We start from the raw sequence: 13,525 nt of genomic DNA, 5'->3' as shown, positions 1-13,525 counted from the left end.
GAGCGATACTCCTAAATATGTTTCCTAGAAATCCTACACGAAGAAACTGGAGACAGTGACTCAGAAGCTGTCTTCGTGAACGTAAGAGTTTTTCAAAATTTTCGAGAATTGAAGAAGTAGGTTTTCATCAAGGAATTAGCTCCTCAAGTAATGAGAATTCTAAGAAAATAAACCTCCACTTCAAAACCACAGAGGGAAACTGCAGAAAATCAAAAATGAAGGGCAAGTCTCACATTTTACCAGAGATGGCCTATCCACAAAGGAACAACAATACGTTGCTGAACAGCCTAGGGGCAGCCTTTTGGGCGATCTTCCAGGTGCTGAAAGAAAATAAAACAACCTGCTTAGAATTCCATACCCAGCTGAACTCTGATTCAAACGTGATGAGGAAATAGGACATTTTCCAGGAGAAAAGAGCCCGGCCCAACCCTGAGGCTGTTGAGGATTTAGAGGCTGGCCAGAGGAGGAGCCCTCTCACATCACAGGTGCTCAGTCATCCGGTGCTGGCCTCTGTGCCTCACAGAAGCTAGAAGAGAGAAGGGGGGCTGGATGCAACTTTCATGGTGGCCGTGTGTGGCTACTGGAAATGCTGCTCATTGGCCCTGTTGCCGGGTCTGTTATCAGCACAGGAGAGGAAGATGGGATTCCTGGCCCTACCTAGGGTTTCATCCTACAGCAGTGGGGGCATTGTAGCAGGAGGGCAAGAGGAGGGGAGGGGAGGTAGCAGACGGGCCAGGCCCCTGACCCTGGCGTGGGGAGGAGCCCAGGGACACGAGAGCCTCTGCAGGGTGGCCCCTTCTAGACTCTCTCTCTGTCTTCCAGATTGTGGACAAGAATAACCACTACAAGTCCATAGATGGGTCAGACGAGACTAAAGCCAACTGGATGAGGTGAGTCCTGCTCTCTGCTGCTGATTTCCCGGGAGCCTTGCCCAAACTTTGGAGAGGAAGCCAAAGGAGTGTGCTGGGCCTCTGCGGTCCCCAGCGGTGGAGGCCCCCGAAGGCCCTGGGACTGCCGTTTGCAGGGTTTGGGATGTGTCTAGTTCTGGGGGACCCTCTTGCTTCCCCCGGCCTTCCATCAGGGGGCTCTGGAAGAGGCCGGTGGGTTATAAGGACCCCTAGAGGCTTCACATTTGTCCCTGTGTCTGGAGTACCCAGGGCCCCCAGCTCCGGGCAGCATTCCCACCAAGGAGGGGCCCCCCTCCACCCAGGATCCCTCTCAGAGGGCAGACTCCTGATGTAGGGGTGCAGGGCTCATCCCACTACAGCTGCCAGCAGTTGTTTAAATGGCCTCCATGGAAAAGGAGGCTCCCAGCACAGTCTCTAGCTCAGTTTTGGATGGCCCTTGCTGCCCAGGCGTGAGTACTTTCAAGAGTGGTTTTACAGCGGTCTGGTGTTGGGGACAGAAGTTTGTGCCAGAAGGATCCTTAATGGCCAGAGAGAGCAGGAGACTGGCCCAGGGTCACCCAGGGGTGGCTGCGCTGAGCCTCTGGAACCGAGGACCCAGCTCACGGCTCTCCTTTTGGTTCCGTGCCGTTGGCCTGTGCGGTGTGCCGGGGCCCGGCCCAGAGGGGTCTGCGGGCCGTGTGAGGGGTCAGACTGGTGTTGGTGCCTTGCCCAGGAATGGTGACAGGATCTGGGTTGGGAGGGAAGGGAGGTCTCGGATGGCCACACGTGGGGACACCGTGGATCGGGCCTCTGTCGGCGTTTGCGCAGTTGTGTGACCCGTGGCGGCTGGGGGGTGCAGGAGAGGTTGTGTTTGGAGGGAGGGCAGTCAGAGACCTCCTGAGAGGGAGTTTGCCATATTTAAACTCTGACACCTTCGAAGCAAACAGGGAGAGAAGGTGGTTTGCAATGGAGAGTCTATGGTGAGGTCTGCTGTCCCCTTCCCTGGAGCCTACCGCCCCGCCCACCTGTGCTCCCCACCCAGGAGCCATCGATGGCAGATGCAGGGAGGATGGCGAGAGGGGCTGCGGTTTACCGTCTTCAGAGCACAGTAGGATTTATTCTCTTATTGTCAGAGGAGCTGTTCTCATTGCCACTTAACAGGTGCAGAAGCAGAGGTGCCCCGGGGACAGGTGACCCCTGTGTCACAGTATAGGGATGCACGCTCCCTCCCTCCAGCCCCCTTTCACGTAATCGGGTCAGCCACTGCCCTGAAGGTGCTCCAAGAAGACCCTGGACACCCTCCTAACTCCTTCTCCCCGACCACTGGGCACCGGTCAGCTCGGCACTTGCATAGCAGACCCCGTAACTGGGCGCCCTCAGTGGATTTGCCCTCCCAGTCCTCCCAGGACTCACACCTTCCACCGTGGAGACTGGTTTTTCCTAATAAAGTTGTTGAATGAAGAAGGCACAGACAATATGGTGCGAGGGCCCAGATCAAAGAGGAGGGGGCCTTGGAGATGGGCCTTCAAAGGGGCCACGTTTTCACTTGAGGGCACTGTGACCAGAGACACGGAAGTGGGGACCAGACCCCTGGCCTGGGCTCCTATTCCCTATTGCTGCGTCTGGCTCTAGACAAGCAAAGGAGAGGGTGTCTGGGCGCAGTCTAGTGTCAGGCCTTTCTGCACCGCTGCTTTCGAGACTCTAGAAGCTTTGCCGACGAGCTGGTTCTGTTCCACACCCCCCCCCCACCCCCATCTCTGATCTTTCAGCCTGGGGGCAAGGCTTTCCCACAAGCCCCAAAGAAAGACACCATCTGAACTAACTGAGCGATCATCTGATGCCCCTGAGATTCTGACTTAATTGGGCTGGGGAGGAGCCCATGGTATCGGTCTTTTTTAAAGCTCTCGATGGGGATTCTGATGTGCCGCTAGGGTGGAGAACCGCTACCCTGTACTGATCTTCATGCTACAGTGGTAAACTGAGGCCCGGGGCAGGGCGAGATCTTACTCAAGACCACGAGGACGCTGGCAGAACCAGGACTTGAATCCGCCCCTGGACTTCTGGGCCGGTGTTCTTTCTGCTCGCGCACAGGGCCCAGCCAAAGCATGGCCTCCTGGACTCCGTGTGGGGTGGGTTCAGCTACTGCTCCCTTGCCGGCATGGGGTCTGTCCGGTTCCCATTCTGTCCCAGCTGCCGGCCCTGTTCCAGTGCAAGATGGTGCCAGGGTAGCCACAGGTGGTGCCCCCCCGCCGCCCATCTCATCTAAGACTCAAGGTGTAGGTTGAGGTTGGGTACGTGGTTTGTTGCCGTGGAGATGTCCCTCTGGTGGTGGTTGGAGGGGAAAGCCGGTTCATCCTGGGAACCTGCCTTCCCCCTTAGGGTATAGCTTCCTTCTGTATAGCTCCTTCCGCTTTGCAGACGCCTTCACTTGTACTGTTACAACCTGGGGGCTCGTGGATGATTGAATGGAGTTGGTTAGTGTTTTGAAACACTTAAGTGGTGGGCCGGGAAGGGAACGGGCGTCAATGTAATGAGGGTTGACTTGGTGGCCTCCCTACCCAGGTGCTCTACATCCGTGTCATCGGTGGTCTGAAACCGGGGGCTGTTTTGCTTGGGGGCACTTTGGCGGTTGTCACATCAAGCCGGGGAGGCTGATAAACATCCTAATTACCCAGGATGTCGTCCCACCCACCCACAAAGAATTTTCTAGCCCCAACTGCCAATAGTGGTGAGACTGAAAAACCCCCATGACTTCCTCCTGGCTGCCCTGGGAGGTGGCGCTAGAATCACGAGCCTCATTGTCTAGACGGGGAAGAGGGTGGGCACCAGAGGCTCAGCCCCTAGTTCCAGGTCTGTCTGAGTGCAAGGCGCGGACCACGGTCCCTGTCTTGGCCGGGTCACAAAGCCCCGACCTTCCTTTCGCCTGAGCTGTGGCGTTCTGGGTAGGTGACGTGGAGAGGTAAAGGCTGAGGGATCTCTGTGCCCCTAGCCTCCTGCTGTGGTTTTGGGGGCAGCTGGAGGAGTGAACGGGGCTCCAGGTTCCCCTCCATGTGTTGGGTTCCTCTCTTGGGTTGCTCTTGCTCAAGCAGCCCCTGGCTCCTCTGTGCACGTGGAAGCCAAGGTCACTCCTAGTCTCCATCAAAGGGGAACTTGTCTCCCGGTGGCTGCTCACGGACCGCTCGCGTCCTACCCACGAGCTGCCCAAAGGTCACCGCAGCTCACCCTGAAACGAGCTGACCCCAGCTGGAGGGGAGCCTACACCCACATCCGGCGGAAGGCGGGGACGGGGCCTGGGGAGGACTTGGAGGCCGGGGAAGGAGACAAAGAGAGCCGCAGGGCAGAAAACGCTTTCTGTGACCACACCCTAATCGCTGGCATCGCTGGCGAGGAGATTGAAACACCCCCTGTTTCAGTAGTCTTCCTGTGAGCCATCTGTAGTGACCGTGGCCCGGTCCGAACCCCAGTAAGGACCCTTTCTCCCTCTTCGGGGCTTTAACGCTCTTCGTCACTCTGCTTTCCCCTCTCTGGTGACAGCCCCGAAGGTGGGGTGGTTGTCCCTCCTGACCCGGCTGGGGAGAGAGGCCGGGAGGGGCTGAGCCAAGCGCCCCGGCTGCCGGGGCCAGCCAGGGCCACCCAGGGCCACGGCAGGGCCCGACACCGGGCCGTCCGGCGCGGGCCGCGTTTCCACCCACTCCGCCGCACCTCTGCTGCCCGCCTGCCCTCTGAGGAGTAGTGGAAGGGGCCTCTCGCTAGGAGGAGGGTGTGGTGGTGGTGAGCAGGCCAGGGTGCCCGGGTGCCTCCTGGCTCCCCAGCTGGGGGCCGGCAATTAGGAAGGAGGAGGACCGCCCGCGCTGACGGTCATTTACCCAATTGTGCTTTGTGGGATATTCAACCCAAGGAATGTGGCGCCCCTGGCTGAGCGCAAGAGGAAGCCCAAGTTCTCCAAGGAGGAGCTGGACATTCTGGTCACGGAGGTGACCCACCACGAAGCGGTTCTCTTTGGGAGGGAGACCATGCGGCTGTCCCATGCCGACAGGGACAAGATTTGGGAAGGCATAGCTCGGAAAATCACCTCCGTCAGCCAGGTGCCCCGCTCCGTCAAGGACATTAAGCACAGATGGGATGACATGAAACGGAGGACCAAGGACAAGCTGGCCTTCATGCAGCAGTCTCTGTCGGGCCCCGGGGCCGGGGGCCGGGCCCCCGCCATCGTGCTCACTGCCCACGAGAGGGCCATCGAGTCAGCGCTGCTCACGGCCCGTTCTGGGCACAGCTTCCCCAGGGCGGAACTGGACGGCACCGACAGCCCCTCGACCAGCTGTGAGTACCACCTGCCTCCCTCCCCGGGCTCCCGCTGCCCAGCCTCCTCCTCCCCTGCCGTCCCCCCCCTTCCCTGGCCTTCTCCTGTCTCTGTCCCTCTCCGTCTCATCCAGTCTCCCCATGCACCCTTCCCTCCTTCCCCCGCTCTGTCTTCTCCACCCCTTTCCGTTCATTCATTCGAGAATATTTCCTGAACTCTGTGCCAGGAGCTGTGCTAGGAGCTGGGAAGACAGTGTTGTATATAAATCCTACACGGGCCCCGCTCTGGGGTTGTCCCTAGACTCATGGGAATAAACAAGCTTTAAGTCATTGTACAAGGACAGTTGTAATGAAGGGATGAAGGGCGAACGCCGGAAGTCCTGAGAGCGGGGCTGACGACCCCGGCCACCTGCGCAGTGTCCCTGGGGCCCTGCACGTGCAAGGGCACCGTGCGGGGGGTTCGTGCTCTGCTGTTGGCCTCCTGAAATTCACACTGGGTTTTGAACAAGGTGCCCTGTATTCAAGTGTTGCATTTGGCCGTGCCAGTTACGTACTAGCCGTGCCTGAGAGCAAGGGGGCCGGGGAGCTGGCTGTCCTCGGGGGCCGGGGAGGGCCTCCCAGGAGTGACAGTTGCACTGACTTGCGAAGGGTGAGTAAGAGTTAACCAGGCCTCGGCATGGGGCGCCGGGAGGGGAGCAGGGAGCCTCCAGGCTGAGAACTGCATGTACGAGGCCCCCGCATCAGGAAGGCGCTTGGCACGTTCCAGGACAGAGAGGAACCAGGGAAGCCCAGTGTAGCAGGCGTGGGGGAGGGGGTGCGGGAGGAAGCCAGCCAAGTCTTCAGGGCCCAGGCCACGGAGGGGGTGGGGGGGAAGATGAGTTCCTGCTCTCTCTCTTCCTAACCTCTTCATTTCTGTGTTCTTTTCTGTGCTTCTGCGCCCACTCCTCTCTGCCCTCTGCCTCTTTCTCCCCCCTCTAAGGCTCTCTCTCAGATCTCTCCATCTCACCAGGTTCCCTCCCTGTCCTTACCGCCCCCGTGCCCTTCTCCACCCCTCTTCTGCTTTATTCACCTCTGCTTCCCGTGACCCAGGATGGACTTGGATGCAGGGGCCTGACTGTGGAATCTCCTGGCCCCGCAGGCTGTAGTTGGGGCTGTGGTTCCATCTGGGACTCCCCTGAATGGGGAGCGGTCGAGACCCTTCTGTGGTGGGACTGCACCCCCTTCTCCCCACACATCCCCCCACCTTCGGCCCACGGTCCCAACGGGAGTCTGGCCTACGATAGACGGAGCAGGGCAGGAGGACTGCAAGTCAGCGGCTGGCCAGCCCGGGGAAGGTGGTTCACAAGGACCCCGTCTTCCCTCCCACGGCCCTCTGCTGTTGGGATGGGAATCGCACTAATTTCCTGTTTGGCTGGGGCTCCTGACAGGTGGCCCCTCAGAGTCCGTTCTTCAGGACTGGGAAAGGAACGGAGGCCGTCTACTCTGACTCCCTTGCTATGTAGACGAGGCAGATAAGTTCCAGAAACAGAGGTGGCCCCCCAGCTAGATTCAGAACCAGGACTCGGGCCCAGGTCTGCCAGCTCCCTACGAATTGGCATTTTGCTAAGCTTCAGGGTGATTCCACCCAGTTAGGAGAAAAAGACGGGCGCCTAGCAGCCGGGGCCGTCCGTTCCCTAAATCCTGCCCTGCTGTCTCTTCCATCTCCCCAAGAAGGTAATGAGGTTGCCAAATGTGACCTGGGCTGGGCAGGGGGCCCGGGACCCCTCCACCGCAGACTTGGCCAGGCCCCCCTTTCCCGGCCGGTCAACCAGCTGTTACAGCACGAGGCCAGGGGCTCTGTGGAAGGAGGCCCTGAAAGGGGGGTGGGGGGGGAAGCACCATCGCCTCGGCCCCGCTCACTCCTTCCAGCCCTGCCACGCCAGAACGGGTGTCCTGGGATCCCTGGGGGGCTGGCAGCTATCCCACCAAGCGCGGTTATGAATCACTGGGCTCTTCTCGTGCCAGCCCAAAGGGAGGCCCTGGGACCCTGGGGAGGCATGCATGTGTGCGGCTGGGGACAAGATGAGTCAGTCTTCTCGGTCACCTCCCCTGGGGGGTGGTTCTGAATTTAGCCCCTCTGGTGCAGGCAGGGAACCTGCATGCTTTTTATTCCTGCCGTGGGAATCAGCTCATAACCTTGCTCACAAGAGAGCCAAGGTCTGGGTGTTGCAGGGGCCCAGCCCCTCCCTGTGACTGGCCGTCTGTGTGGTGGTGCCTTGCAAGCCTTCAGACGCTCCTGGGTGAGAGCGATGCTTCTTCCCTGGGCGGCCCGCCTTGGGGGTCTCGGGGGAACATCAGGACCGGCTGCAGAGGTGGCTCTCCTGCTCTGTGCCCTCCAGCCGCGTCACTCCTTTCCTATCCCTTGCCAGACTCCAGACTGCCCCGGGGCCTGTCCACCCCCCCCCCCCCCCCCGACTTAAAACTGCAGATTCTAGCAAGGCCACGAGGTGGCCCAAGCGAGTCAGACAGAACTCCGAGTGCCTTTTGGCGGGTGTCACTCTTCCGGCTTTGCAAAGCTCCTTCGTGTCCGTTCTCTTGTTTCATTTTCTTGACAACCCTGTTAGGCGGGCAAGCGGCTGGGTAGATCAAGACAGAGCGGTTGTGATCTTTGCAGAAACTGAGTCACAGAGGGACGAAGTGAGCGAGCCAGTTGACTTGCTGTCACTGGGACTGGTGTCTCCAAGTCCCCCGACCTGGGCCCTCCCGCAAGCGTGTTGCTGTTCCCGTGAAAGGAAGGGGGCCCGGGCAGCGCTCACCCTTGTCCCCCGGGGTGCCGGGCCCACACACCTTCAGGGATTTGGGGAGCAGGTGTTTGTGGGCCGGTGCAGGGGAGCAGGCAGGTGCTGAATTACACTCGGGGGCGGCCGGGCAGGGGGATTATAGAGCGACTTGGGGGGGGTGGTGGGCCAAAGCCCAGAGCCGCCCCCTTTCTCTCTGTTGTAATCATTTGCCCTTCTTTGTTTCTATCCCGCAAGATGATGAAGATGAGGAGGCCCCGGGGCCCTCGAGGCAGCCTCTGCGGGTGCCCCGGCAGCGGTCACCAGAGGAAGAGGCCCACCTGGCCAGGCCTACCCTGCTCCGCTCATCGTCCTCCTCAGACCAGTCCGAGATGGTGGGCCCCAAGCCAGAGGCCCTATCCCGGCCCTCACCGCAGGCCCAGGCTGCCTGCAGGACCCCTCGGCCGCACCCCAGCCCGCCCGGCACAGGCCTTGACTGGCAGCTCCTCCATGCCTACGTCCGGCAGACCGAGGTCCTCCAGCAGTTCTGCCAGGAGCTGGTGACCGTGCACCGGGACATGGCGAACAGCATGCGTTCCATCGGCCAGACCGTGGCGGAGCTGACCGGCCGCGTCGGTCAGGTGTGCCAGACGCTGACGGAGATCCGAGACGGGGTCCAGGCATCTCAGCGGGGGCCAGACGGGGTAGCCCCCGCGGGCTCTACCCCTCAGGTCGAGGCCCCCCCGGCAGAGCCCCCGCAGGCTCCCCCGGCGCCAGCCCCCGCACGGACTACCAGGTCTCGGAAGAGAAAGCACACCTTCTGACCCGGCCAGTCTCCAGTAGGAGGAAGAGAGACGGGGGTGGGGGGACGGGTGCCTGGCCTTGCGACGGGAGCCAGTCTCCCGTGTCCGGGACCAATGACCCTTGTAGGATGCTGGGGAGGCGGCCACCTCCTCCCCGAGTGCAGGCCAGCTGCCCTGGGCTCCAACAGAGTGTGTACTGAGCCCCGCTCCCTCGTCTTCGGCAGATGCTGAAGATGCAGGGAAAGCGACCTGCCCGATGCTTGCTTGCCCTGGGGCGTCAGCCTCCTCTTGGTCCGCACCCACGGCGGCGAGCCTTGCGGGGAAGAGGGGAGCAAGAGGGGGGAGCGCCTGAATGGACTCCTGCTTGCCGACCGCAGGGCTGCCACGGCTGCCTCCCACGCCCTGATTCCACTGCTTCCGAAGGGGGCGAAGCTTGAGGACGGGCAGGGGGAGCTCAGCCCTTCCGGGAGGGGTGCGTCCTCCCCTTCCCCAGGGCTCTGAGTGCGGCGGGTGGTGCCCCTGCCTTGGCCTTCCGCTTGCCCTTGCGGTGCGTGTGCTCAGCTGCTGTGCTTGCCTTTTGTGGAAGGGGATGGCGTCGGAGGAAGGCGAAGACTCCCCGGAGTTCTTAGAGAGAGCACCTTATGCTTTCCCTGCATTTGCAGGTGTGTGGTCTCAGTGGGTTCTCAGGACAGCCGGAGAGGCAGCCAAGCCGGGTATCGTTGTCACGTTATTACTGCCATCACCTGCATTTCCTAGATGATCAGTGACACGACAGTTAGTTGGCGGGGCGGGGTGGGGGTGGGGGGGCGCCAGGACTGGAAGCCAGGTCTGCGGATTTGTCCAGCTCCCCTGTCAGAGGCCAGATCGGGAGTCGGGAGAGGTACTGCGCCTCGCCCGCCCACGCCTCGGCTCTCCTGGGTGCCGGTGGGAGGCAACGGCAGCCTCCGGGCGGTGAATCCACCCACCCGGCTCTGGCACTAAGGCTAACAGCCGGGAGGGGGGTGGGGGCCTGGGGAGAGGCAGGGCCCAAGCCTCAGCACCCACAAGGTGACTCCTCTTCTGGCGTCTATAAGAACCCAGCAAGGCTCCCGTGCCACCCAAGTTCCAGCATGCCTCGCCTCCGCTTGCTTGGGCTGCAAATGCATTAGCTACACACATCTCTAGCTTCATGTTTCATTTCGGAGTGTGGGGGGAGAGCCGGGTTCCTCGAGTCCCGGAGGGAGGTGGGGGAGGCAGTCACAAGCTTAGCTCTGACCCAGGTTGTAGCTCGGCTCTGTGTCCTCTTTGCTCCCTGGCCTGAGGCTGACCCTAGCAGAAGCTCCCCTCCCCCGGCCGGCCCTCCATCTATCTCCCCCACGCCTGCCCCCTAGAGCCCTAGTGGGGGCTGGGAGGACTGCCGTACCCAGTGCCTGCTGTGGCTGTTCCTGGAGTGCTGCTTCTGAACCCAGACCAAGCTTGGTCCCAGGGAGAGAGCTCGGAGGGCAAACCGCTAGGTCCCCGTGTCCTCGGCCTCCATCGCCCCACTCTGTGGTCCTCTGGGGGTTCCTGCCACCCCCAAACTGAACAGTCCCCAGTCCGACAGCCCAGTGGCTTGATTATTGCCTGGCATTCCCCTGCCCTCCCAATGCTGGAATCAAAGATTGCCTTCCCAAGTATTTTTGTTAAGACGGCAATAAAAAGAAATTGATCTCACACTTGGAACACACCCAGTCTCCAGGATCTTTCTTTGGTGTATATTCTCTTTCTTCGCTTCCTGTGAAAACCTCAAGGCCCCCAGAGCAGGGGTTAGATGATGGAGGGAAAGCATGCTGGCCACAGGGGCTCGAGTGCCCCTGCCATTTCCGGGATTCCGGAAGCACTCAGATGCCCCGTACTCGGCACCAGGCTAGCCCTGTAAGGAAAAGAAAGGAACCCGTGAGCTGAGCGAGATGAACAGCCACGTCTGAAACCACTGAGCTGTATTTTATTAAAGTCTTTGCACAGTGAGAGTGAGATGTTGCTAAGTGAATTTTTACCTTTTGTTCCCTAGAAGAAGTTAGGGGTCCTGGGGTGGGGGGGAGTCACTATTTCCGGCAGGAGGCTCCAGATGGTCAGGGGCTATCCATTCGCCAGTGTACTTCAGGGACCACTCTGAGGCGTGACCTTTTTTTTTTTTTTTTTGGACACCTCCCCACAGATCCTAGTATCCGTCTGTCACAGGCAAGACCCTGCCCACAGAGATCTGAGGCTTTCAAAGTAACCAGAGTGGCTCCTCTGGGTCCTTTTGGGAGTCTCCTTAGAAGACAAGGGCCTCCTAACCTGTGAGTTGCCCTGGCTTACTGCCAGTCACACAGAGAGCTTCTCCCAAGCAGGAAACCCCCACGTCCTGACCAGGGATCTGTCCCCTCTCTGGAAAGTTCCAGCCTGCCTTTGACCTCTTGGAATCCAGGTCCTCCCCTTCTGCTCTCGGCCGAAAAGGATGACCATGGAAATCAAAATTACTCGATTTCCACAAGAGGCAAAGATCCTGTGAAACCAGGCCCAGGATCTTCTCCAGCAAGGTGTAGGTGCTGACTGGCCTTTCCCTCTGGTCCGGGGGAGGGAAGAGATCAAGTTGGAAGCAAAGGGGACAGAGAGACGAAGAGCCTATGAACTTCTGATGGAATTTCATTAGAGTCTTTTTCTAGGCTTCAGTGGGGGACTATGGGTCTAGCACATCAAAACAGGAAGGGGAAACTGAGGCCAGTGGACGGAAGGCAACGGGCAGCCAATTTCAGCTTGAGATGGGGAGGTCCCGCCTAAGAGTCCGAGGCCTCCAGCCGCACTCAAGGCTGGCTGCGTGACGTTCTGTCAGCGTTTGGGTGACCATCTGGTGGGTGGGTGCATGACCCAAAGACCCGCCCAGCTCAGAGACCTAAATGCACGGGAGAAAACAGAGCCCTGCCTCTTCTCGGTCAGTCTTTCCCATTCCTGCCTCCGTGAGTGGCACATCTTCCTCTCCGTCAGAGACCTACCCCCTGAGCAGGAATGTCTGAGCCTGGCCTTTGTCTGCCCCCACTCCAACAAAATGGATGCCCCGTGGGTTATTTTCTCTCTTCCGTTGAAACCCATAGTCATTTCCTGTCCCAGCTAGAAAATCTGGTGCATTTGATAAGGCACAGTGGGTGAGGTCTAAGAAGTGGTGTCTTAGTGCCTGTCTATCCAATTCCCAAAGCCAGCAAGGAGCTCAGAATAAAAATAATCCATTATCATCATGAAAACTTCAGTCCAGAGAGCAGCTCCCGCTCCCACCCACCCCCTCGATTGCTTCAAAGGTTGTCACCTCTGTGGGTCTGATTTGAAAAGCTATCAGATGAGCTCTTGCGTTCGTAGAGTGCCCTGTGCTAGCCATTTTCCACCCTCCTTCCGACATACTCTGTGCCTTCTCTCCAACGAGGTAGTGACCTGGAGACTCAACAGATACAGGGACCTTCGCTCCCTAGAAGCTTTGTCTTCCAGGGAGGGCTCTTGCTTGTCTGCAGCCATGAGATGGGACAGGCGTGGTTCTGCATGAAGGGATTGTTGTACGGGAACGGGATTCTGGGAGTGGATTAAACCCCTGGGTGTCACTGCAAAATACTTAAAAGAGGGAGAGTGAATTCCAGGTAATTGGTGTTGAGACTTAGCTGCCTCCATTGAACACCTCGGGGGAGTGGGTTGTTACCATTCGCTGAGAGGTGCCATAGATATTATATCTCAAAACGACCAAATACAACCAGGTGCTGAACAAATTTTGATCTGTTTTGGGAGACTGTGATTGATGCCAGAGAAAGTAATTCTAGCTTTTAGAGCTTGATGATTGTTTGCACAGCCAAACCAGAGAAGAGCGTGTCTTTCCTTGTGCTCTGTGATTCAGGTGATTCTTGTGAGGAGACAGGTGAATGAGCAGTTTGCCTTCTGAATCCAGGAGTAGGAAAGTTTGGGTCTACCCCAGTTCTGTTCGATGCTAGCCACAAGTCTGATTAATTTTGGATGTTGAACCCCGGGCTCTCACTAAACTGGGGACTGGAAAATATTTTGCACATTCAGAAGGAATATCAGATCCAGAGAAGAGCAGACCCCTGCAGCTGGAGAGCTGCAACTCAGAAGTGTCCGTGTGGAAAGACCGCCCTGGGCCAGGGGTCCTCTTCTCCTTCCCCCCAAGTTCTTGGTTTGCGGCACGCCTGGGCGTCGCGGATATCACGGTATTGTCTTCACGGCTCAGGGAGACCGATGCTCGTGTCCGATGCCGACAAGCACACAGATGCGTTGATTTAGTCTCTGGACACAAGCAGGTTCTGGGGATCTAAGCGCCATGCATCCTGCCCGTGTGACCCTGGCAGGGTGGAGCTCACGACTGCTTCTCTCAGAGCGGGTGAAGCAGCCGGCGCTCATGTTTGCACTGCTGCCTCCCTTGGCCTTAGCCCTGCAACCCCGGGGTCTGTGCTGCCGCCTGTTGTCAGGTGGATTGGTCCCTGGACTCTAGTGGTTCCCCTTATAAGGTCACGGCCTCCTCCAGGGCTGAGTAGAACGGAGGCTACAGGGGACTATCCTTGCGAGTAGAAAGAACGGAGGCTACAGGGGACTATCTGTGACAACGGGCACGATATGCTCCAGGGTGCTCTGCCCGAGGGGCCAGGAACATAGACTCACAATGCAGGCGGCCACCGCGACCGCCACCAGTACTGAAAGTGGAGTTCGTGTGTCTTTTCTTGGGGGGGGAGGGGTAACTGTAATAATTGCTTAATAAGGAAAACTTGGAAATTACAGAGAAACTTACAAA

The 13,525-nt window shown here is 59.0% G+C and overlaps 1 protein-coding gene across 7 annotated transcripts in view; it reads left to right on the top strand.

Annotated features, from left to right (window-relative positions):
• PRDM11 (PR/SET domain 11) overlaps nt 1-13,525 on the top strand; it is a 90,010-nt gene that overhangs the window by 58,944 nt on the left and 17,541 nt on the right. For 6 of the 7 annotated variants that reach the window (XM_053899804.1, XM_053899805.1, XM_053899803.1 and 3 more), the window contains one exon: nt 823-890. In XM_053899804.1, coding sequence (XP_053755779.1) covers nt 823-890 — 68 coding nt within the window. Of the gene's footprint in view, nt 1-822; nt 891-4,785; nt 5,208-8,200; nt 10,451-13,525 lie in introns of those variants that run through there. The other variant, XM_019470192.2, reaches the window with a different exon arrangement.

This window comes from Panthera pardus, unplaced genomic scaffold (assembly GCF_024362965.1).
Source record: "Panthera pardus isolate Hobbes unplaced genomic scaffold, ASM2436296v1 HiC_scaffold_12, whole genome shotgun sequence".
In the NCBI taxonomy this organism is placed as follows: Eukaryota; Metazoa; Chordata; class Mammalia; order Carnivora; family Felidae; genus Panthera; species Panthera pardus.
The sequence above is the reverse complement of the archived record's forward strand: the minus strand, read 5'-3'. Positions and strand labels throughout refer to the sequence as shown.